The sequence below is a fragment of the Eurosta solidaginis genome, chromosome 4 (assembly GCF_040869045.1).
Source record: "Eurosta solidaginis isolate ZX-2024a chromosome 4, ASM4086904v1, whole genome shotgun sequence".
In the NCBI taxonomy this organism is placed as follows: Eukaryota; Metazoa; Arthropoda; class Insecta; order Diptera; family Tephritidae; genus Eurosta; species Eurosta solidaginis.
In genome coordinates, this window is record NC_090322.1 from 274,042,724 (window position 1) to 274,069,609 (window position 26,886).

At 36.2% G+C, this 26,886-nt stretch overlaps 2 protein-coding genes across 11 annotated transcripts in view; one reads left to right on the forward strand and one right to left on the reverse strand.

The window, feature by feature from the left end:
* The window catches only part of Ubr3 (Ubr3 ubiquitin ligase), a 149,546-nt gene that overhangs the window by 86,172 nt on the left and 36,488 nt on the right, over nucleotides 1–26,886 (forward strand). The gene's annotated exons all lie outside the window — the stretch shown is intronic.
* On the reverse strand, nucleotides 38–20,293 carry LOC137251519 (uncharacterized). Of its 9 annotated transcripts, none has more exons than XM_067786253.1 (10): nucleotides 20,169–20,293; nucleotides 19,800–20,099; nucleotides 19,345–19,662; nucleotides 6,629–6,793; nucleotides 4,061–4,202; nucleotides 3,649–4,004; nucleotides 3,499–3,591; nucleotides 1,117–1,244; nucleotides 676–1,062; nucleotides 38–616 (listed from the first exon to the last, which is right to left on the reverse strand). In XM_067786253.1, the coding sequence occupies exons 2-10, from the start codon at nucleotides 20,070–20,072 to the stop codon at nucleotides 322–324; spliced, it is 2,157 nt and encodes a 718-aa protein (XP_067642354.1). In that variant the 5' UTR covers nucleotides 20,073–20,099; nucleotides 20,169–20,293; the 3' UTR covers nucleotides 38–321. The 9 variants fall into 9 exon arrangements, with proteins under 9 accessions (XP_067642354.1, XP_067642355.1, XP_067642357.1 ...); XM_067786254.1 differs by having other exon boundaries at nucleotides 19,800–20,094; nucleotides 20,169–20,282; XM_067786256.1 differs by lacking the exons at nucleotides 19,345–19,662; nucleotides 19,800–20,099; nucleotides 20,169–20,293 and adding exons at nucleotides 9,616–10,083; nucleotides 11,440–11,579.

Sequence of the window (26,886 nt, forward strand, 5' to 3'; positions counted from 1 at the left end):
TCATCGTAAAAGTAAATACAATCGAACAATCCGGCAATTTATCTCAAACTAAAATGTAATATAAATTTATTGAATTTTAATTACTCGTAAATTTTTATAAATTACTCTTCGAATACACACATAGTACTTGAAATGCAGCTACATTTGTGTATCCTTAAAAGTTTTCTTATGACTTATCGAAAAACGATTTTAAACGATATATTTGGTTAAATAGTGCCTATATATTCTTTATATACATATGTATATATGTGTGTATTCAAATGCCTTTTAAATAGTTAAATACATATAAATCTACATGCAATAGCTCCTAAGCAACTTAAGTTAATTTATTGTTTGCGGAACACGAACGTGCGGCGTAAAATCGTAGGTCATTATCTTTGGTGCAAGAAAACCGCCATAGCCAGTACGTCCCTTATGGTATATACCGAGACCGGAAAGAGGCACTGGAGGATTTGATATCACATCCTGTGTATCGATAAAAGGCACTGTGCTTTGTGCAGCATCTTTGTTCATGTTGGTATTAACAAAATCAATATATTGATTGTGCCGTGAATCCGGAATCGACTTGACTATAGTTCGCGTAGACATGTCTGGGTCTATCAGATTAATTTTTTGTCTAGTTGTGATAAACAAATTAGTTTTATTATGTATATTTTCCATAATAATAGTAATTACCTGCGATCACCGCTTACATCTGTATTATCGTTAGATTTCCAAAAACTGTTTGCTTCCGGTGAAATTAACTTGCCAGTTTTAAAATCAAATTCTGCTAGCTTAGCTTCTAAATTCAAATGGGCACCAACAATTCGAAAACGTACACCAACAACTACAAAAGAATTATCACTGGTATAAATGTCATCTAAATCGATTGAACGACTTTCGTAGCTGAGTGTGTGATAGTCACGCCCATTTCGCACATCTCTATCAAATATTTGATAATCTTCAATTGGTTTCCATGTTAAGCTTGTGCGATTTATTGCTCCTCTTGGCAACATTTCACCCTCTTGAATTTGCAAATGAAATATACGATTATGTTTCTTAAAACGTAAACCTGTAACAACTCTAAAAATAGAAATAATTAATTAATTCACATTTTCGTAAAGAGCCACTGTTTACCTATTATTTTCTACATTTGATTCTGTATCACGTAAATTAAAATAGCGATCAGATTTAATACTAATTTCATCGCACAGACAAAAACAATAACTGCAGTGCCAGAAAAGGTAGCGCCACCACGAGTCCACCTGCAATTTAAAAAGGAAAAATTAGTAAAAGCGATACCCATAAACATCGAGGGCAAAGTGGTAACATTCGTGATCGTACTTCTTGATTGGTATTCGGCATGATGATATACGTGAACGAGTAGTCGAACGTAACCACTGAACTGACCTATCACGTAATTTTCAATCGTATCGTATTCGATTCGTAATCGCATGATATGATTCGGCCCCAGCATTCCATGGACTATTTAGAATTTCGTGCCGATTTTGTAATTGCTTTTCTTTATAATTTTTATTTAAAATATATATCATTGTGAATTCCTACAGTTCATTTCAACAGGAGTTGTAACGTAGAGTCACTCTTGAAAACTACTACATCTGCATAATGAGGCGAGAATACTCCCCATCAGGGAGAGAAATGAGATGCTGACCAAACAGTTCCTGTTGAATACCCAGAAACCTGGGCATCCCAACAGGCATCTGATTGATGAACCAGCACCGCCTAGGGGCTTAAGGCGTCATATCCGTAAGCATTTTGAGGAAATACGGCACCTGAGAACCCAGCCGTATGAAGTGAAAAAACACAAGCAGGTCCTTGGTGAACTCCATAAACAGGCGTCGGACTTTTATGCCGGGAATTGCCCGGTGAATCCAGTACTTAAAAAAAATTATCCAAAACTCGCGGAAGAGGAACGCATACTCCCCAGGGAAACGCGTGTCACTCTTGCTCAACTTCGTTCTGGATACTGTAACAGGTTAAACTCTTACCTATCCAGAATCAACCCCGACATACAAAATGTATGCCCCGCTTGCAATGTGTCGCCACATGACACCAACCATCTCTTTAATTGTAATGTGGAACCAACGCCTCTAACACCTCTTTCCTTATGGTCCACCCCTGTTGAAACGGCAAGTTTCCTTGGACTCCCGTTAGAGGATATTGATGACAATCTGTGATCGGTCGCGGCTATTAGGTGGGGCGAGCATTGCTACAACAACGACAACAACAACAACTACAACATTGATCTGAATAGGAATGAGTTAGGTGGGAATATTCGAGAAACAGTTTTTCGAAAAAGTTATGGACCTTTGCATCCCTCCAACGCCGTTGCTTGAAGATTTTTCGCCACTCGCAAGAAGTTTTCATAGCACAATACGATTCGAGAGTATATTTATTTGGGTTCAAGGGATAAGGGATAAGAAGACAGTTCGATGATCTCCAACATGTTGGTCATTAGAGGCGACTAAAATTCACAGACTTAAAGATGCCAGGGGCAAATCAAAATTGCTTCCGCTGCGGCTGGGATAGTACCAGAAGGCTCACTAAGATCGAACCCTGTCTATATCCGTAATATCCTCCTAAATATTCCAGGCATGTCTTTGCACTTACAACACCTCGAAACTGTTTGCGCTGTCTACCACCAGAATAATGGACAACTGCAACAGTATATCAGCGCACAAAAGTAGCTGATTTGGCATCCAATCAATGACCCTAAAGCCCTGATAGGTCAAGCTCCGGCGAAGTTTATCGACTCTTGCCGACGATCTACTTTGATGAGCTCGATGCAGGCGCAAATTCATCCCGCGCTTCTAGAATGGATTGTACATGCCTATTAGTTTTGGTTGTATGTATTTCAAACACGAATTTTATAATTTGTTTTTTATTTGACGCAAGAACTCCTACACAGAAGAGCATGGCTCAATTATATGGTTGGCTCGTCTCATCAGCTGATTTTATTTTTTCATTTCACTGGTATATGGATTGTCAAAAGTAGATGACAAACGAAAAATTTAACTAACACATTGAAAATTATTTACTGCCGTGGTGGTACATTTTTTTTTAGTAAATGTAACTAATTCAGCACATTATTTTCTCTCAACACTTTCCTCTCCATTCTATTCGCCTAACACCTACACGCAGATTTTGATAATCTGAACAAAGGTATGTTGTTGCTGTAGAGATGAGCCAACCATATAGTTGAACCATGGAGAAGAGAGAACTGCGAAGTTCGCTATTACTTTGTTAACTAAATTTTTATCATACCTTAATGTATAGAGAAGGAATAATTTACAAATTACTACTAGGATTCTCGATCTTCATTTTTGGAAGTGTGTCAAGCCTACTAATACCCAGGCAAAGAATTTCCCGGTGAATATCCATTTTCTATTAGTTTCTCTGAAATTTCACAGGACAAACCTGTAAATATTCATACGATTTTTCTCCTACTAACCATGGAATGCTCTACATATACATACATATTTGTTAGTACTTTTTTACCTTTGTAGTCCCGCGAACGCATGACGATCTCTGACCAAGTACACGACCATTTTCATATTCTATATATTCATAGCGGCGTGCGCTATTGCGGCTCTAAATAAAAGCAAAAATAACTATTTTATGTTATATAAAAAATTCATTTGAGCTTACAGCTGGACACACCCACATATCAGAGTCCACAAATGTGCAATGATACAATTTGCCTGTACAACGTGGTTGACGTGCACAATAAAGATTTTTAAAACAAGTTTCCGATCTCGTGGATTGATAAAAATCGCATGTCTCACGGCATGTTTCCTCTGTATTCAAATCAACTTCGTTCTCGATATATCCCTGTAGGAGACGTGTCACTTCATCATAATTCTCACCTTTTATAAATTTGTTTGGATCACAGCACCATAATATGCGATCTGCTCGACGCATAACTTCACGCAACAATTTGAGTGTGCGCCCAGTACGTTTCTCATAATCCATTCGCATTAGCTCAGCTTCCTGTGTAAAGTTGCCTGTAAAAGACAAGAGGAAATGAACCCAAATGATTATTTCCTAATAAAAATTCTACCTTTGCCGTATAGCCTTAACATCATCCAAGAAAACTCCATCATTATATAACCCTTTAATTCGGTCAGCGCTATGTCGGTGTATAGTGAATATACGAATTGTTGGGCTGATTGTTGTGTATGACATATTTGATCTGTCGATTCCTTGTACAAAAAACAAAAAAGTTTTAATTTTGCAAATAATGGAGACATGGAGCATGTACTTGTTAATAAATGACAGTTTCAAAAATTTAATTTAGGTAAAATATTTTAAGGTCAGCAAGGACGAAACTTTGGTCAATATCTCGACAACGAGGTCCTGAATAGAAAAATGATTAGAATCACTAAATCAGTGGACTCGGAATACCTGAATCCATCCCAATGTTACGGTCGCGACACGTTTAGAAACTTAGAAATAAATTAAACGGCTTAACCTTTCCTAATGAAATTGGTGTTATAGTATTTAGATGTTGTTTGACACGTACGCATAGAATTAATTCCTCAAATTCTATTCCTCATGTTATTAAACTTTTCCCCTTCTTCGCGTTATGGTAGCGACATCATTTTTATTAAAGTTTAGGCAGTTACTGTGAGCCGCACATTCTTCCAAAGTCCTTGAGATTTGTTTCGAATTGAGGAAAAATTATGTAGAATTCATCGCAGCTTAATTTAATGTTTGTAAAAGAAGGGCAAATTCATAAATAATCTTTGCAACTTCGGTTACGATTCTTGAAATTATCTTGCTATCAAGTTACATCTTCGGTACAATATCCCAATGCGAAAAATTTTTAAATTATATTGCAGTAGCCTTACTTGGACGCACGTAAACGATTTGGGATAGTGAAAGATGGAATTTGAAATTTCAGAGGGTTCTGATTTGGTAGAAAATCTCTTATGTTCATGTATACAATACAAATATTTTTGGAAACATCCCAGAGCCTATCTATAAATATATTTTATACAAGCGTTTTTATCTACATATTCATAGTTCTATATAATTTGTTATTTTCACAAATCTTGCTTTGTTAATTAGCAGCTGCTTCCCTCGCCGCGTAGATACTTACATAAGTAAGTTAAATTTAATTTACTTTCTCTTCTGAGTATTGATTGCATTAACGTTAGAAATTTTTAAACCAAATGGGGCAATTCGCTTAAAATTTTCTTATAAATATATTGACTTACATAAGTACAAAGTATGTAAAAAACGCCGTGAGTACAAAATACTCGTGAAGTTCGATGTGTAAGCATACAGTGTGTCTATTACATTTTTTAAGTTCACAAGAGCTCGCCAAAGGTTAAAAGTTAACTAGAACAGATGTAACTTTACCAGAAACCAATAACTTCGGGGTTTTTGAGAAGAGCTTCGTCAGCTTCTTATAAATAACAACCAACACCGACCAGATAATGTTTTATTATCGGCTTACTATCAATAGCGAATTATTATCATCGAGCTATGAGCTTGTTATCGCCTAGTTATCGGCTTGTTATCGATGGGTTACAGATGTGTCATTGATATTATAATCAAGTTTTTTCGGTATCCGTTTCGTAACAACCCGATCAAGCGTCGATAACATTCAAACTCATCGATAACAAACCGTTAGCACTTCGCTAACAAATTGATAGCACGCATTCCGGTTAGACTCCTTGGATTTTGACTTCTAGCCTTTTCTTTCGTCACACCTACTTTTCTTTTTTTCCTTTCCTATCCTTTCTTTTTTTCCTTTCCTCTGCTTGTCTTGATTTTCTGCCTGATTTAAAAAATAAATGTAAGTCGAGCTTCTCTTACTTCATATAAAATCTATCACGTCCATTGTTCCCCATTATGCTACAGTGTGGTGACTACCTACGTCTTTATTCTGTATTACTACATACAGCATGTCAATACCACTCACTACGCCTGAATTGACATGTTACCTATATCCCCCAAATAGCATATCACTTACAAAGACAAGGCCTACGTCTACGCTTACAACTTTACACCTTACTCTTACATTCAGAACTCCCCCATACCGTGAGCGAAGATGTTTACACATCAAATATTGAAATTATTAAAATATCCCAACAAAAAATAACCCTGCACTGTGTACAATAAGCAGTTTCGTGTTATCCAGGCTTGTTCAATTTGACTTCTGTTAACTTTAAATCAATTTTCTTTCTTTTTCGTTAAAGTCTCACTGAAACTATCGAGCGTTTTTACGAATTTATTGTTATTCATATTATTTACATACGACGAATAGGAGACCTTGGTAATAGCCTAAATAATTTTATAAAAATTCTCTATTAACTGGTTTCGAGTTCATGAAATCTTAAAAAATATCTGAAAATCAAACTAATCACTCTCAAGTATCTACAAATTATTATTCAGATCAAGGTTTCTTGCCTGTCAAAAAGAAATTAAGATTAAAAAATAGTTATTGTAAATAGTACATTTGTAAGGGTCTTAATATCTCCTAAAACATCAATTTATACAATAATAAATTAGTTACAGCAATATAATATATTATATTGAAAACAAGTGACACTAGCTACAAGGCTTTCGGTCGTCCTAACAATAAAAACACAAACAAGTTAAGAAATACAAATTAACTAACCAACATTGCTCTATAATACAGAGTTTGCTTCACCATCACAAGTTCCACATCCTGAAAAATGCGTGACATTGAAAAGGAGTTATCATTGCGAAGTACTGCATCGCAAATATCCAGGAGAGCGCGTTCATTTAACTCAGCGGTGTTGTTGTGTGCACTCATATAATTCTGCAAGTCCACAAATTGAAAAGAGTTGAACCATTGATGTTTCACTCACAATTCGCGCAAATATTGTATATAGTACACATAAAACATGCATGCTTCACATTTTATATAAACATTAGAGCGTATCATCTACAAAAATCGGTATATTTTCCCCGTTTTTTGAACTGTTAGTTGGTGAAGATCTCAAAAATGGGAACAATTAATATTCAGCAAGAAGTAAAAAGGCTTAGTAGTTCAGATGTATTACCAAAAATTTAGCACTTTGAAAAAAATTTGAGCAAATGGGCGCTTTCAGTGAACACAAACTTTCTGAACGCACCGATGAGTATATTTGACCCACTCAACGGCTGGGATTTTACGTCAAATTACTGGGCATACAGTCGCTCAACGTGTTTATTCGGCTGTCTGACGCTTCGTTGGTTATAAATACAATTTTCCCTCTTAATATTACAGTAAAATGCGAAAAATAATTCAAGAAATCCGTTTCCTTGAAATTTAAGGATAATTATTTTATTTCGCAGTTGGCTCAACTCACGTTTTACAGAACATCTATCATTCATATGACGAAACACGTTGGCGAGGTATCACAAAATTTAGTTCGTTGAAAGCGTCCAATAATAAAAGGTTATGTTCACTACTAATATAAAGGATGCCAGAAAAATTCTTCAATCCACGGAAACGTTTTCAATTAGATTTCTCTTTATAACTTGATACGTCCTAATGCATATGAATATGTGTTTTGGAAAATTCGGGAAACCATCACTTTGCACAAAAATGAAACTCATAAAAAGTGTTCGTTTCTTATCTCATACATTTAATGGTATGATCGAGCGTATATTCCTTATTGCAATGAGTTACTTCTTCATTAAAAATGGTATACTTATTTAAAGTTCGAAAAACTATTGCAAGCACTTTGCCTCACATTCCGCAAAATTGCTGGAGAATGAAAGGTAGCAATTTCACAGAGAGGATTAATGAAATAATTGCTCAAGTTTTCTCCATCAAAGCCCTTAATGAACTCAATCTTCCATACAAAATCCAAAATCTTGCTTATCTCATTATTAATAAATTGAATGCATAACGAAATCAAAAACCTAGTCGGTTTTGCTTGGCGTTGGCGGCCGCCGTGGTGGTAGCATGCTCCGCCTACCTATACAGAAGATCCTGGGTTCAATTCCCGGACAGAGCAACATCAAGGGTCGTTCCTCGGGAGTGGTTTGATTAACAACTCGAGTGTTTCTCTCAGTAAAAATTCGACAGTCGGCATAAAATATAAAGGTCCCGTTCCGCCAAATTTATAGGGAAAATTAAAATGAAAAAACGAAGATAGATCTCCTCGGAGTTAAGTCGAGCCAAGTAGTGTTTCGGATTTTACTGTCAATATGAATACTGTCAATATAAATGAATAAATGAATGTTATAAGCGACAATCAAAAATTAATTACTTTCAATAATTTACAAAGTAGGCACATATTTGGTTAGGTGCAACATCTATAATTAGTTGCGCATGCTCTTTATCTTGACGGAAACGGCTGCTATCCATTTTAACGAGCGTAATATTTTTTTTTTGGGCTGCTGACGAATATTCGTTAATGAAGCAAGTGGTTCTGTGTGAAAAAAAACCTATGTGATTAAACCAAATAAGGATTACATTAAGTTTTTGTGTGGAATTGGTTTGAGAAGTACTGACTTAGTTTGATAGGGGCTTTGTCGTTACTTGGAAATCGGGCTCCTGAACGAAAAAAGATATTAGTAACCTGAATATATTAGTGACCTGAACAAGAAAAGTCAAAACTTAAAATTTTCTTAAATTGATAATTTTGCGAATATTTTCGGCCGGACTATGAGTGCTTTGGTTATAAACAATTACAGAACTGTATACATAAATCAAAACCAGTTAGTAGGCTGGTATGTAATGTATCATATACGGACCATCAACAAATGATACCCAGCACATTTCCGGAAAAAGAGTGGCATTTTTAATTATTATAGGCCAATTTAATGGTACTCTAACCATAATTTTAGCTCAATCAGTTGAAGGTTTCCTGAATTTATCATATACTGCCGCGCATGTATGTATGTATACATGTACTATCACGTAAGTACGGAAAGGATGCAATTTACATCTTTTCGAAATTTGTATTTTATAGCTCCGTCACATAAGCAGTTTTTCATATAGATGACTTTAACTCAATCATATGCATTATGAGTAGATAGCACGTATTTTTATGGAGAACGGTAGATTGAGTGACACTGGCGCTATTTGATATGGAAAAGTGGCCAACTTCCAAATTTTGTTGCAAGCAAAACGTAAGAAGAGTTTGGCATTTACTTTGGCTAAGAGTGTTGGCACGCTTTGCAAGTGAAATTATTTTTCTCACTCCTTGGTAACTTTTCTAACATTTTTCGCAATTAAAAACTGCAATGTAACAATCGAATACGACAGAAAATATGTTAGCAAGTATTTTTGTTGTATAGGGAGAATATTTATAACAGTGCCTCGCGAAATTTTGTATGTGAATAGGCAAAACGAAATAAACTTCAGTTGCCAAGTCTGAAGTTCGCGATGTTATTGGAATGCATAAGCTTGTATTAAAAGCATCTATATGAAAAATGTCATTGTGCCGCGGCCTTTAGCATAGTCTCTTATCCACTTTCGTAAATAGCAAAATTAGAGTCAAATAAAAAAAAAAAAAACAGTTTTGTACACGGCACTGAAAAATTTCGTGCAGTTATATCGTTCTTCCGCCAAATATTTTTGGCGCCCTTTCCGTATTATCCGTGCACTAACGGTATGTTACATGTAAGGGTTTCTATTTAGCGCACCATAAAGTAATCGAATATGCTGTCAATTTGTAGTAAATCCCGCTCCAACAGACTCCATTCATAATGATTAAGTATGCCATATTTGCCCAGTTGAAAATTACTTTTAAAATTATCGTTGATAAATTTGCGATGAGATTCATAAACTTTTCTAAGTTGGGAGCTTTGGCTGATACCTTCCTTGTTGAGGTAATTCCATAACGAATCCTCTAGAGCAAAATATTCGTGTCGTACTGCGTCCACTTGTAAATTGGGAATTTGTGGTTTAAATTGAGCTTGCGCGAACGTTATAATTAAGTATAATGCAATTAGCGTACGCAAATGTAACGCACGCGAACTGGTTACCATTGTATTGCGTCTTATGTGTTATATGTATTTTGTGTTTATGTGTTGGTTTAGGATTTTTTTTTCATTTGAAATTGGTATAAATTTATAAATAATCACCAAAATTCTCGATAATGTTCTTGATGACTCCGAAAAAAATGTTAAAAGTAATTAAAAGATTAGTAAGCAAGCATTTGAATGCACTAGGGGGGGGGGGGGGGGGGGGGGCTAACAAAAGTTTGTAGGTCTACTATTGCAACTGTGTATTGTCTTACACAACTGGTCTTAAGCTAGTAAATGGCTGCTTTAGGGCTCTCAATAATCTGGGAGCGAACACTTGGGCTTATCCATGTCGAATGTGCATGTAATGAACAGGGAAACCATCTTGCCAAGCGGGTTTATACAGTAGCATTTTGTTGCTCAGAGCCTTCTTCTGAACTCAGCACACATAGGCTTTAAATAACCTAAACGACTAACATTATAAGCCATCATCCCGTCGCAAAGATCCTGAGCCAGATAAATAATTTTGCATGTATAACAACGACGATTTGGGCCAGATAAATTTAGATAGAAGTCTGGTTCAATTTGTGAGCTAGATAACTTGTTAATTTTTTGGCTTTTGTTCAGCAACACTGTCTTTAAAAAACCTAATTTTTCAAAAATAGATATCGCTGCTTGGCCTTTAGCGTATATGTGATAAATGAAGCACAACCCGTGTGCACACAAATATCACGACCTCTGCTTCTCAAGTCTTCCAATGATCCAGAGAAATCCCGTGAGAATTGAGAGTGATACTGAGCTAGAAAACACTGGATGATGGCTATTGACTTCTACCTGCCTCAACTAACTGCACAAGTTACTAATGTTAAAAACCATCACATTCCCGATTGAATACGAAAATAATCTTCCCGGAACAGAACGCCAAACCGGTATACCCTTAAACCAAATTTGATAAAGGGTGACGGAAAATCGTGCAATAAAGACATCCTAAGATAATTGCAAGCAATTTCGTATTAACCAACCTATGGGTGGATTTAAAGTCACCTACTAAGAGAACTTTTGTTAGTCCCCACACACAAATATGTGTGATTGTTTACGTAGAAATATACATGTTGTGGCAAAATTGCTGGAAGTGCTAAAATTTCAATATTTTTCATAACCACATATTTACTATGTATGTACATATGTACGTTTAAATGTATTTGTTCTTCTAAAATTCTTGGATAAACGCGAATTCAACGAAATTTAATACAATTCTTAATTCTGTTTGTTTGCTCCTTTTTTATTTAGTTTTATCTTCTTTAACACTCAATCACTTGTTCTGTTTTGTATTTATGAGGAATTATTCTTTTTTTCATTTGTTTCACACTTGAATATAGAAATCTCGTTTTGAACACTTTTTGATGAGCAAGTCATATTGATTTTAATGAAATTTGCAAATAATACATAAAATGCTTATTTTGTATTAAAAAAAGTAAAATTGGTCATTTATATCCAATCAACCTGTCTGTCGTCAGCACCACTTGGATAACAAAGACAATGAATGCATTTGTTGTTTTTTGTAGAGAAATATTTAGTATTTTTGCGACGCCAATTGAATATTTGTTTTAATCTGTTTTTTACATTTATTGTATGCATATATTCAATAATAAAATAACAAATTTGGTTTCGCGTTGTGCACTGCTAATTTAACTATTTTGTTCAGTTTAAAAATGTAAAAGAAATAACTACGGTGGAAATGAGAAATTCATTAGGTTGAGAGCTATAACTCATAACTGAGTTGAGAATCAATCGAGGTCGGTATATTCATTTCATACGAACTAAATAATGAGACAGGTTTACTAGCCGATGAAAAACAATGAAACGCTACCAGAGATTTAAGAGACCAGGTGGCGAGAGAGTTCTTACGTATATACTTATGTATGTACGAGTATGTGGTTTCTATACAGTAGCTCACAGCTAATTTCGTACGTTATTTTCTTTCATTTGTAATGGGTTTGTAAGCAGATCAGACTAAGGGCTGAATTCTGTTATTCAGTCCCATCTCAAGTCTCTAAATTTGAGATCTTCTTTTGAGAAAATTTTTGTGACTTGGGATGATTTCTGTATCAACGAAATTCACCAAAAAGACAATTTACTCATACATTGAACAAATAATATAGCATTTTTGTCAGCATAACGTTGGGTGGTAATGTGGCTGAGCTTGCAAAGACGCCGTTCACAATTGTGTATAGAAAATCCCAAAGTGTGTAGGTTCGAATCTCAACGGCGCCACATAGATTTCGATATTTTTTTAAGTATTTTCTGTTTTTTAATTTTTTCTATGCTTATTTTAAAACAACATATTTAAAGCGTTTGTCGCAAATAATTTTCATACTTTTTCTTAAATTTTCATGTTTGTGATCTGCCCCGGCCCAGCTCACAAATTAGTGATTGGTTTTGTGAGGCTGATTTTCACCCCAAATAGTCTCTTAATAGTGACTAGAGGATGGCTTACTGAATTCAGCTGTAAAATAAATTGCAAACGCTTGGTTTTCATTAGGTAAAATAGGCTTACATCAAAAACTGCCTCAAGCTTATCCGCTGGCCACCGCGGTTCAAAAGGTTTTCCATTATGTCACACTGATGGCTCAAAGTAGATATAGCATCGTGTGGTCAAAGCCCCCCCTCAAATTTTGTGTTCATTTATTTCACAATCCATTACATTATTTCCCGTTGTTTCGCATGCTTTTGTATTATTTATTCAACGAAAATATAATAATTGCCAACATGGTAGCAAATGAAATTTGAATGTCAAATTTGCCATAACTTCGGGCAATTGTTATTTCCACTAATTGTTCAATTAATTATCATTTTGTAGTCAGATGCATTTGACGTTGTATTGACATGTCGTTGTCATTGATATTGCCAAGTTCGTGATCAAATTCGACCTAATAAATAATAGTTTTACCATAATAAAATTTGTATACAAGAGTGAACCAAATCCTCCTTTCCAGATCCCGTACCACGCATTCGTAATAAGATCCATGTAATTCAGTGTGTGATAGCCATTGAATTACGCAGCTGCAATACAGGATATCTGTGAACATTCTTATTATCTTTATAGATCCTGTCACATTACCCGATCATTGGCTTAGAGAAATTTTGAAGTCTTAAGGCACCAATTGTGGCCTCTATTAGAAAGTAATAAAAATATCGAAACTTACAATCTTGCTATGTAATCTTCTGCATATCGCACTCTTATGTATGTAGATCTTAAGGGAGTTAATGCAAAAATCTACCGGTAGATTTAATAATAGCTCCTGTACTCACTAAGAAAATTCTGGGTAAATAAAAACTATCGGATTTTGATAAATGATTACGCTAGATTTGTAGGTAGAGTGCTTTACCCACTTGCCAGAACTTTTTGTGTTAGTTTTGAATTACAAAACAAACAAAAAATTTAAGAACTTTAATGTTATTCTTAGAAGCGACAAGTCCTCTAATTTTAATTACTTTTTTTACTTCTATATTCTGAATCCCACCACTATGGTGTTAAATAAATTGCATCACTGCCTAGTTTGTTAAATACATATATACATACATATGTATCTATAATTATTTTAGTGCAATGCATCTCACTATTAAGCCAAACGTCCACTTTTCCATAATTTATCCCACCGTGCATACACATAAACATCTAATTTTTCCACTCTTCGCTCTTTTCAAAATATTGCTCTCTTCTCATATATACAGATTGCATCTCTTCTAATGTTTGGAAAATTAGTGTTGCCATTTAACGAAAAGGTATTTGCCACTTTTAATCATTTTTATTAATTTCTATATTCTATGAAATTGCAAATAACTCGAAACAGTCATTGACTAACTTTTTCCTATATGAATATGAATTTGTGTTTGGGTGGAATTGTTTGATTTAATGCAGATTTTTATGTTGTTTTGCAATCTTTAACCATTCGCCAGTCAGTTCTTTTTAACTCTTCATGTGCGTTTGGTTTATTGAATGAGTCATACAACAATTTGCTTAATATTTGTGTTTGGTGTACTCAACTGACTACGTTGAACCTTGTCTCTGATTTCTCTGTCGCTTTCTTCATCGTTCCATTTAGTTTACTTTTTATATAATAAAAAACCTACATACATACATACGTAAGTATGTAGGTATTATGGCGTACATACAACTCATTGTTTATTTTAGTTAGGCTCCTTTGTCAGCACTAAATTTAAATAAATATTATAGACACATTCACACAGACATATATTATTATGTATGCATTTGAATGGCCGAGTTACGGATTGACTACGAGTCAATTGTTAATATTCCGTTTTAAGGTCCGTTTAAACTTGACGTATCCATAGCCATATAAAACAGCTGATCCAACAAACCTTATGGAAATCAATGTAATTGGTCAATGATGCCATACCAGAACGCCCTAGCCATAACGATTTGTACTAGGGTGGGCGAGTATTCCTCAACAAATTCTAAAGTACATATGTATTTCTTTGTTTTCATTAGGTCAAAATGACTGACATCTAAAACTGCCTCAAGCTGATCCGCTGAACAGTTGGGATCAATCATTTCTATTATGTATTATGTCACATTACATACGACATTACGATAATAAAATTGCCAAAAATGAAGTTTGATGTCAAATTTGCCATACCATTGGGCAATTGTAGTTTCTATTAATTGCTCAATTTAATTTTCAGTTTTTAGTCAAAACGGACGGTAAACGCATTTTACGTTGTAAGACAGACCGTTTTAATTAATATGACAAAGCTTGTGGTCAAATTTGGCGTTAATATCAGAAGGAAACGAATGCGGAATTTTTTTTAATGGATATTTCAGACTATTTTTGAAAAGGAGCCTCATAATTTCTAAGTGTTAAGTTTTCACAGTGATAATTAATATTTACGGTCAATTGACCTGAAATCCTTTGATGTTTTAGTTAATCAGTTATCACGCTATCACAAAGAAAATATATTATTTTTTTTTAGACGAGACACTCCTAGAACCCAACTAATGAATGATGGTGACAGCTCAAATGCGTTGGTTAAAGTTTTTATTGAAAGCTACTACTACTTCTGGCGGGCACCGTGGTGTGATGGTAGTGTTGCACAACGAAGATCCTGGGTTCACGTCCCTGGCAAAGCAACTTCAACATTTTAGAAACAAGTTTTTTCAATTAGAAGACAATTTTTCAAGCGGGGTCGCCCTTGGCAGTGTTTGGCAAGCACTCCGAGTGTATTTCTGCCATGGAAAAAAGCTCTCAGTGAAAACTCATCTGTCTTGCAGATGCCTTTCGAAAGTCGGCATGAAACAAGTAGGTTCCGTCCCGCCAATTTGTAGGAAAAATTAAAAAGGAGCACGACGTAAATGGAAAGAGAAGCTCGGCCTTAAATCTCTTCGGAGGTTATCGCGCCTTACATTTTTACTACTACTTCTTACATGTGGAACTTTAAATAAAGTATCTTCAAAATACTGTGATTGATTCCAGCTACTTGTTTGTTAGTTAACTAGTATCCATACTGATTCCGAGTTACAAATACATACTACTTTATGGTTTTCAGAAATATGTCGACCCCAGGGAATACTAGTGGGCGACCCATCGATGGGAGATATACTTTGGGAATGGAGAGGCTGTGCTGAAACAACTTATGCAAAAGTTTTTCGAGATTCCTGGCTTAAAGGTCGTCATTCTGTAAATGTAAGACGTAACTCATCTAGCATTTTTTTAGTTTTTTCCCAATATATCTTCTAAGTTTGTTACTTATTGTTACTTCTTAAGCCTGAAGGACGCCGAAAGCTTCAACGGAATACCACAAACCTCTGTTATTAGTTCTGTAACTGTCGATGCCACCAAACCCTGTCCGCATACTCTTATTGCCCCTGGGGCTGGCGGTTGGTTATCGAGATGGTAAAATATGATGTCTTCGACGCCATCCCTAGTTTCAAGGTCCAGTTCTACAATGAGAATTCAATAAGTTTCGGCTAAAAGTGCGAAAAGTTTCAAGGCCACCCTGGAGGACTTCCTTCCTCTAAACCTCGGTCAACGTCGTGTCTGCGTGCTGATTTCTCCTCCATAAGGGTGTCCAGCTCTGTTCTCATGTCGCACGACATTGTTCGCGGAGCTTCGTACCCAAATGATTCAAGGGGCTGTGTAGCGCTACCCTGTCAAGGGGTTGCCAGCGAAATTTTTAGATGCTCCAACCCGGTTGTTAACCTCACATAACCGTGGTGACTCCTATTTCTTTGTAGCTGAGGCTCTGTCGATTCCAAGTTTCTCATGGAACTAGGGGGGGTGGGGGTGGGGGAGGGGGGTGCGGTATGATCTTGAAGGTTAAATCATCATCGATAACACTCTTCAAAACCTTCGATGGGTGTCTTTATCGCTACAACAATAACAACATCGAACCTCGGCATCATTAGTATGCTCGTCCTCACATTTCTTTGTCAAGCCGCCTTGTCGCCTTTCGCTGACCAATCCTCCTTTTCCTTTTCAACCATATCTGGTGATGGCAATGTGCTTATCCATGCTAGTGCCTTATCTATGAGGCCATACGGCCTCAGATGTTTAGTCGCCGTAGTTTGACCTCCACACAGGAAGACTTCCACCAAGTCGGAAAGGCATTTGAAGGAAGACTCGATTGATCCTCCCAGTTAGCATAAATATTCGCGAAATAGGGATAGCTGGTTTAACTTGTTAAAATGGGCAAAATCGCTTAGCGCCTAGCGTTTGATGTCTATATTGTAGATAAAATAATTTAAAAAAATTGTTTTAAGTTAAACGGTTTTACTGAAAATAATACTTACATGAAGTAATAATAGCTGTATTTCGTTGCTAACTAGTATAATTAAAACACTAGTTAGCTTACCGAATTGCATGGAAAGCAACAATAAAAAGTAATCGAGTTGAGTTGGCTAAGCGCTTTCAGTTGAAACCGCTTAGGTAATTGTCGACCTGATTGATAGTGTTGCATATTCAAAAATAGGGCACTATTGTGAACGAGCGAATGAAATGAACATACGAATGTGCAAATAACAAAAATAACAAAATAACAGCGTGGCGGCAGGGGACATACATACAAACAAACACACGCATTTCATGTATTTTGTTTTTGTAATTCTCTGGTTGAGTTTCAAAAACATACTGCGCTAGAAGTAGAAATGTCATAGCAGCGAAAAAAAGTAACAATTAGCTGATAAACCTCCACCATCTGTATGGTATTGGCATAATGAAACTGTTTAGCTAGTTGAAGCGTTTTCTTCAAGGTCGCTTGATTCAGTTGATTTTACTTATGACTATCAATAGAAATTTGACGCATCCAACGCTTTTATTTAATTGCCTGATCCCCTAGATTGATGAGGAGTGGGATGACTATGTAGTACCTAGGACGTACCTAATTATTTTCTAGCTTTTAGTATTATTATTACTTCATGTAAGTCATATATGTAATACTTCTATATTGCTACAAAAAGCTAAGTACATTCCCCAACATCAGAGTGCCGATATATTGCTGTTTACATGTTTTTGTTTTTGTATTCAATAATCGAATGTACCAAAATTTAAGTTTTTCTAGGAGTATTACATATATGATGTAAGTATTGTGTGCAATAAAACAGTTTAACTTACATTTTTTTTTTTATTATTTTATTTTCCAGTTTTTAGTCTTTATTTAATCGCATATTATTTCTGTTGTTGTTGTTGTAGCAATGTTTCGCCCCACCTAATAGCTGCGACCGATCACAAATTGTCATCAATATCCTCTAACGGGAGTCCAAGGAATCTTGCTGTTTCGACAGAGGTGGACCATAATGAAAGGGGTGTTAGAGGCGTTGGTTCCACAATACAATTAAAGAGATGGTTGGTGTCATGTGGGGACACATTGCAAGCGGGGCATACATTTTGTATGTCGGGGTTGATTCTGGATATGTAAGAGTTTAACCTGTTACTGTATCCAGAACGAAGTCGAGCCAGAGTGACTCGCGTTTCCCTGGGGAGTATGCGTTCCTCTTCCGCAAGTTTTGGGTACCGTTCCCTGAGTACTGGATTCACCGGGCAATTCCCGGCATAAAGGTCCGACGCCTGTTTGTGGAGTTCACCAAGGACCTGCTTGTGTTTTTTTCCTTCATGCCTATTATTTCCCATTCTATTTAGTTCATTTAGTGACTCATTATTACAAGGACTCTTTCCTGACAATTTGTTACAATCTAAGTCCTCAATACATAATCCTTCCAAAGAACGTCTGATTTTGTTGAGCAATCTAGGAAATTCGTGATAGAGTGAATCAAAATAATGCCTTGTTAAAAATCTTATATTAGCTTCACTTGTGTGTAGGCTTGTTTGTGACTCTCTAGGCTAAGCGGGCGAAGGATAGTTAGACCCATCTAGCGGCAACTATTGAAGACTCGCTGCAGTGCTTAAATAACTTGCTACAAAACGAGTTGTGCTTAATAGCGGAGACACGAACCTCTGTGCTACGACGTGTTTTTTTAACTATATTTTTGTTATTATTATGCTAGACCATTGCACTGCATAAATAGAAAATCCTAATCCGAAGTCTTTTAACTTGAACTGTATTGAGGATAAGATAAGTATGATATCTTCAGCATAGACGCCAAAATTACAAATACAACTGATCACCTGATTGTAAAAGCGACTATCTTGGTCTCATCGTACACCTATTTCTATCACCCACCGAAGATAACATACCGTGGTAATAGTCTGATAGAGGGGTCGACTGCTAATACGCTACCAAAAATATCGAGAGAGGTGTCAAAAGACGCATATTAATCTCGAGAACAATAATCCGATGGCGGAAAAGAAAAAATTTATCTCTGTCCGGAGATATTTGCAGTTGAAGCTGGCGATTTCCATGTGGTTGTTGTTGTGTTTGTACCCCAAAAAAACTGCATCACCGTAGCGGTAGCCACGGTTATACCACACACCCAGACTTGGCATGGCGTAGCCCAGGGTTATTTTTTATAAGCGCGGCCGAAGGCCGCCAACGCAGAAAGGTGTTCTGCGCAAAAATACTATGGATCCGACCCCCGGTTTCGGAGGTACCCGCGGGTCTTTTTTCGGTTTTTCGTTAATATCTTTTAAACGCGTTAAAATTTTTATTTTCCGCCTTCGGATTATTAATACTGATGTCAAGACGCGTCGTTTGACACCTCTCTCGATATTTTTGGTAGCGTATTAGCAGTCGACCCCTCAACTAGACTATTACCCATACCGTCAGGCACCCTTGGTTTGTTAAAAAAACAACAAACAGTTTTCCAATTTTTTCATGTGGGAAAACGGGTTTGCAAAAAAGTTAAATAACCAAACACCCTAATGTAAGCAAATTACTACATATGTAATAACTCTGAGTGCCGGCAACTACACCATTTGCCATTTGTATGTTTACCTCGTATGTTTGTCCTAACATAGACAAAAGATTTATTGTGGTATTCTCCTTTTCTTCGGCACCCAGGAGGATTAAATGCAACCGATCCATTAAATGTTGTACGGAGTATGCATTTGGCGAGACAGTCCATTCAGCAAAGGTGACCAATGTACTCGATTCCAACTTGTCCTTGTAAGCTTCATATTTTTGCATTTGTTGAAAACGTGAAGAAATTCGATTCATTGTATCTTCAATGTCCGTCATTTTTGCCATTATCGGCGCATTTTGACTCATAAACTCAGACACAGATTGAACAGCCAAGGCAACATTTTGTGCATACTAAACATAATAAAATACATAATTTTTTATGCTGTATAATGTACAGATGTGTTTTTGCATTTCAAGTATACATATGTATATGTATGTAGATAAAATGCATAAATGTATCTCTACATAAACGCAGGTGTTGTGCAAACCTTTTGTTCTGTTTGTTCAATTTGGCGACTCATCTCTTTCAGGCGTTGCAAAACTTTACGCTGTTTTTCTCGCATCAAAGGAAATTCAATATTTTTAATTATTTGTGTTTCTTGTACAATGTCCCAAGCCTTCAATATCCCCACAGTCACTTCTTTCACCACATGAATTACATCGAGTACATCCTCGATAACGGCAACCGCGGGTGGTGGTGTGGCTAAGAATATACAGAAGAAGCCGAACACAAACAAAGATATATTTCTTTTAAATTGCATCTTTCTTTTTTTCTTCCCAAATCTTTGCTATTAAAAAAGATACTTTTGTAGTAATTCCAACATAATTTCAGTACATTTTATTTATTTATTATTTACGAGGTAGCGTTAAAAGAATTTCTGCACGTTTCAGGTAAAGTAAACGAACTCGTTTCACCCAAAGCAACACTTTACAACCACACGCACCAAACACCGCGTCAGCTCTTGTCAAAGTCCAATATACGAATAATGATACATTTGTTATCTAGCCCGAGAGAGCGTCAAATTTTAGAATATATGTATTAAAGACCTGTCACATAAGCAGTTTTTCATATACAAACGCATTCTGCATGATGAGTAGATTGCAGATAATTTTATGGAGAACGGTAGATTGAGCGACACTGGCGCCATCTGACATGAAAAAGTGGCCAACTTCAACTTTTGTTGCCAGCAAAGCATAAGAAGAAGAACTCGGTGCTTTCACACTTTGCAAGTGATATTATTTTTCCTACACAATTTTCTAACGACAGAGCAAACTAGTTCTCTATGGTTTAACTGCAGGGATAATAGCAGCACTGACTATTGCTCTTAATGCCGAACCACAACGAAGCGTTGACCGCAGTCTTATGCATGCAATCGACGTCGCTTCGAACGAACTCCAGACTTGGCAATTGAAGTTTATTTCGCCTTGCAAATTCATTTACAAAATTTCCCGAAGCACTATTATAAACATTCTCATTAAACAAGAAAAATACCTGCTAACATATTTTGTGTCGCCTGATCTGCCGTTCTCCATAAAAAGACGTGCAATCTACTCACCATGCATAAAATTGCGATAAACTCACACATATTAGAAACTGCTTATGTGACGGGGCTTTCACAAAAGCAACATATTGCGTGATTGTGTTGCGATGTTACAGCTCAACCTAATATAAACGCACGCAAGTCATTTTCTGTCAAAAATGTCTCATGCACATACAACTTGTATGAGAGCAACCGAAATTGAATTTGCTGCGTGAAAACCTAACTCGATTTCCAATTTTTATTATATGTGACATTTCAGTTTGACGTTTACACACATGCTCTACATTGTCGCAACGCATGCTTATTTCGGTTAGGGCAAAAAAAGTAGTTTATGTGCGTGCGCTACGCAAAGGCAATGCGTTTTTATTAGGTTGGCATCCCTACAAAAAATTTGGTCACAAAACCTAATCACGCCCATGCAAATGTGACTATGAATATAACCTATGACCGTAAAATGACGTGGAATGACGAGAGCGTTTTTGCAGGGATGTTACTGGCATACATAAGATTGCGTTGAACTCATCTTTAGGAAAAACTTCATTGTGGCTCGGTCATAAGAGCAACAGATAGTGCTGTTATCATCTCTGCAATCAAACCATAAAGTTATGGCCGTGACGGGGCTTTTACAAGCCAACCTAATATAAACGCACGCAAGTCATTTTCTGTCAAAAATGTCTCATGCACATACAACTCGTATGAGAGCAACTCAAATTGAATTTGCTGCGTGAAAACCTAACTCGATTTCCAATTTTTGTTCTGCGTGACATTTAGATTTGACGTTTGCACACATGCTTTACATTGTCGCAACGCATGCTTATTTGGGTTAGGGCCAAAAACGCCGGTTGTTTGCGTGCGCTAAAAAAACGCAGTGCGGTTATATTAGGTTGGCTTGTTAGTAAGTGAGCACTGTTAAATGCGCACTCCGAATTGCTCCGAATTGGAAATGTTAAATTACCGACAGCTAAATGAGAAAATATTAACTGTGAGATGCATGAACCACAGTGCACGGACTTTACCACTTTATTGGTAGATATACCAACTTTTAACCTATATTCATTTTCTACCACTTCTACCACGAAAGCCCAAAAATCTACCAACATTTGCCTCTGTAAGGAAGTTAAGAAACGATTCAATTTCTAAGACGAAAAATTACACCTTTTGAAAATTTATCATGCAAAAAATTTTCAATCTAGTTAGATGACAACGATTGTTCCCTTAAAGCTTTTCTATTTCACAAGACTTCCATGGAAATTCTTGACAACGAATGGCGATCATTAATGTTACATATATGATAAGGAAAAAATAGAAAAGATATTTTCCGACGATATTCTTAAAGGATGGATAAAATTGGGAACTGAAAAGAGTCTTATAGAAGAAAATTTGAGCGAATAAATATGCTCCTTAGCAATATTACCTCAAAGTAGTGCAGCCGCAGAAAGGTCGTCATTGTGAATGATGACTAAGTGTGATATCTTCTGCATAAACGTCAAAATTCCAAAGTGATTGGATCACCTGATTTGTAAATTACTATCGCTGTCTCTCTCTATAATGAATGACATAAAAACCGCCAAGCGTAATGGACTAAAAATTTCAAACATTTCCAATCAAATATTAATAAAAGAGTGTTGCATCGGACGGAATTTATTTCAGCCACCAATTGAATTAATAAGCTTTTATAAAAAATTTGAATTTGTAGAAGGTAATTTTGTTCCTTGTATTCAATAACGCCCATATGGCACTAGAATTTTCTTTTGTTTTTTCTGACAATTTTTTTTGTTGAGAATTCCATGGCTCAATTATATGGTTGGCTCATCTCATCAGCTGATTATATTTATTTCATTGCATGGTCAATGGGATTGTCAAAAGGAGGTGGCAATCTCAAAATGAAACCAACACATTGGCAATATTTTCTTACACATACAAAAACTGCTAAGCTTTATGTTTACATTCCATACCATTCGCACCAACACCAATACACAGATTTTGTCAATTTGAACAGACATATTTTGTTATTACAGATGAGCCTACCATATTGTTGAACCATGGAGTTGAACCATGGAGAATTCGGTTTTTTTTTTGAAAAATTTATGCACAAAATCAAACAAGAAATAAATTTGTTAATGAAAGAAATGTAGTAGACAAATATTTTCCTGTGCTATTTTCATCAGTTTTTTATGAATAATTTTGAACGAAAGTAAAAAAAAGTTTTAAGTAAACGATATCATGCCAAAGGCGGTTATTTTGGGGCAGAAAAATACTGGTACATTGGAACTCAAAATACAGGAAAAAAGCAAGTATCATATACGCATAAGCTGTGTACAGTGTACATTGTTCATACATATATACAAATTTAAATGATTTTTTTTATTTTGTTTACATGATTTTTTAAAGTGTTATTTCCGTGAAATGTGCTTTATTTGTTTTACAATAAAATATGAATTGTTTTGTGCAAATATAAAGTGTAGCTATTGTTTTCTTTGAAAAAAAAATAAATAAATCTACCAACTTCCTTCTAGGTCCGTGCACTGATGAACCAATAATCAGATCGCGAATTAAAAAATGAGAGAGCAAAAAAAATCATAGTTAGCTGTGAAATAAATTTTCTCGGCGTGACGTCACGCTTTTGACAACATGTTTCATTGCTGAAGCAGTGTTCATTTATCCCAATGGGAGTATTTTGCTTCGCTCTTACCTCCTACTACATTTTTTATCTTAAAGGTTTATTTGGGTCGAGTTGAAAACTAAATAGTATTAGGTACTACCTAATATCTTTTGGTTGAAGTTTTCATTGTATACGTATGAAAAGCTGATTGCTTACAAGTGACGATTGAATGAAATGACGTGAGTTCATTGTCCGTGGCTTGAGACATGTTCGTTCACATTTTACTCACAGTTTTTGTACTTTATTCGTACGGAATGAGAATAGAAGGAGTAAAATATAAGCAAAAAATGTGTCCGGACGCGATCTGTAAATCCTGCCAAAATTCAGCATACAGCACATCAAAAGAAGTACGTTGAGTCAGTGAGGTCAGCTAACCCTGTTTTGCGATAACAGTCGCCAATTGGGCGTATTCGTTCATCCGCATAACATGACCTAGCTAGCGAAGCTTTCTGTGTTTTTTTCGATATTCGCCGTCGACATAACGGATCGGACTATAAATCTTCCGAAGAACTTTTCTCTCGAATATTCCAAAAGCCATCTTATCTTCTCTCGACACCTTCCATGATTCCGAGTCATACATCTGGATAGGTATGATGAGTGACTTGTAGAGTGAGAATTTTGTTCAGCGAGAGAAGCCTTTACTTTTCTATTACCTAAAGAAGCACTTGTTTGCAAGAGTTATTCTCCGTTTGATTTCTAGGCCGACATTGCTTTTGCTTTGAATGCTCCTCTTCCCAAATAGACGAAAACATTCACAGTCTCGAATTTATATCCGTCAACAGTGACGTGGCTACAAAGGCCACGATGACAGAAGTACTTCGTCTTGTCCAGATAACTTTTTTGCTGAGAAAAATTGCATAACAAAAACCCAATCGAAAGGTTTGCCAAGCCACCAAATCAACTTGATGTTAGTTGTTCGCCCGCTTTCAAAAAGGAAGAAAAAATTTACTCCCAAAATTTAATTTTTACTCAGGCGTAGTCGTTTACTCAGGTAACAGCTTTAAATACTCCGAACACTGGTAGCGAAATATGAGAGAACTGTAACAAATCGAAAAATGTCAAAAGCGCTAATACGTCATCAAACTTTTTTTCAAATGCGATTACAAATACATCAATTCCAGAATGCAGGATCTTGGCTCATTTGTTTATGTGTTAGATGTACATCAAAATCAGTGTTGCCAGAACTTTTTCAGAAAGAAGGCTAGATTGACAAAAATAAAACGCTAAAAAAGGCTAAATAAAATTTTTTAAGGCTAAGAAAAAAGCTTAAAGTTTCTTTCTATGCATTTCATTAATTTTTTTCATAACAGACATCATTTTTACTCCAATTTCAGTCCGTGTTTTAATTTAAAAGGGGTACGTGATAAATAAAACTCCACTATAGTCTATAAGTTTTCGTAATATATTTGAGGTAAATTGTTTTTTATTTGCAAAATAAGAACGCCGATAAAACTATTTTTAATAAGGAAATCTATTTTTTGTAATTAAAGAAAAAAAAAACCGTGTAAGATGTAAGCTCTACATTCCACACTGTCTGAGAACTTATTTTTAAAATTTTTAGTATGTGTTTTACACCAACTCCAAACGATATCTGACAAATGAAATTTGATATTTTCATGACACTTTCTGGGCTGGCCGAACCACAGCCGATGAATGAGCCCCGGTTAAATAAAGTTCTGAAATAGGTTATTCTGAATATGAATAAGGGAATTTGAAGTCAGATGGTATCTTATTATGAGACCAAGAAAGTTTTGTTTGCAATAAAACTTATAATAAGGTTATACTATGGGTACACCAATCCTTATTCAACCTCGTTATTATAACAACTTATGTAGGCCTGATTTTGTGCGGGATATATATAAACCTAAAAAAAAAATGTCCTAATACAGCAAGTAGTTTCTTTTAATAATAATGTAAGTAAGCCTTATTTTTTGTTGGTCGATAAGCCTTATAATAAAGTTGTTATATTCTAACTTAGGGCTTATAATAATTCCTTACGTAAGTTTTACTTTATATGGCTCTTTTGTGGACATGTAGACTTAGAAAGCCAGTTAAATGTTTCAGTTTCTCTCGGAAGCGGTTTCGAAGCGGATGAAACAATTGTTGTTATTGTTGTTGTATTAACGATAAAGACACTCCCCGAAGGCTTTGTGGAGTGTTATCGATGTTGATGGTCCTTTGCTGGATATAGATCCGGTACGTTCTGGTAACAAAGCACCATTAAGGTACTAGCCCGACCATGTCGGGAACGATTTATATGACCACATTAAACCTTCTAGGCCATCCCGCCCTCCCCACCCCCTAGTTCCATGAGGAACTTGGGGTCGCCAGAGCCTCGGCTTTTAATGAAACAGGATTCGCTACGGATAGGTGAGGTTGACAATTGGGTTGGAGAAGCTATATATTTCACTGGCAAGCCCTCAAGACGGTTGCGCTACACAACCCCTACCGCTGGTATATTCTAATCCCCCTAACCCGCTGGGGTGAAACGGTCATAGAATCGAGTGGCTAACACACGCAACTAAAATGATATTAGTTTGATGTTGCCTTAATAAAGTTACTACGCCTCGATTTCTGCCTACCATAATGCCAACATTATCTGTTCTTTAGCCCCTCAAATTTTAAGCTATTGCATAGATTTTATCGCGGGCTTGGTGACTAAATCAAAAAAAACCGTAACGGATATTTGTCAAAAAAGATCCGAAAAGGCTCGAAAAGGTTCGTAAAGGTTCGGTGTTAGCAACAGGCCAAATACATAAAATTGGATCTCTATCATAATAAGCGGTGGGCAGGTTACCAAATTGAGAATGTGTTAGTAAACACGAACGCGTAGCGAGCACGAAAGCAAAATCAATTATTTATTTAGTTTGATTTCAATGCTTGAACGGTTAACATGTGTCACACGCACTCTTTGGTACTCTGTTTTAAGCGCGCGTGCGATACTTCCTCACCGTACGACCATCGAAATCAAACTAAAAGAGCTTTCGTTCATTTTCACGAAGTAGCCATTGTGCTATCGCTTATCGTATATGGTCGCTTACAAGCCAACCTAATAAAACCGCACTGCGTTTTTTTTTAGCGCACGCAAACAACCAGCGTCTTTGGCCCTAACCCAAATAAAGCTGGAGACATTGGTGCTTTATCGGTAATCGTATCGGTAACCTTTTAACAGCTGATTCGACCAACCTTATGAGAATCAATGCTTATTGGTGCCGCTAAGATCGTAACCGTATCGTAGCCAACCAATTGGGGTTTGGTTTACCGTCGTAACGATAAACAGCTGATTACGTTAGGGATACGGATACAGCGATACGACATACGGCACCAATGACTCCAGCTTAAAGCTGGAGATATTGGTGCTTTATCGGTAAC

Bases quoted from the DNA above. Each gene is read 5' to 3' on its own strand.
- LOC137251519 (XM_067786253.1), bottom strand. From the start codon at position 20,072: ATGCAATTTAAAAGAAATATATCTTTGTTTGTGTTCGGCTTCTTCTGT. The intron at 1,245-3,498 runs GTAAAAAAGTAC...TTTAAATTGCAG, and splicing joins GCGTTCGCGGGACTACAAAG to GTGGACTCGTGGTGGCGCTA. The intron at 1,063-1,116 runs GTAAACAGTGGC...TTCTATTTTTAG, and splicing joins TCAAATGTAGAAAATAATAG to AGTTGTTACAGGTTTACGTT.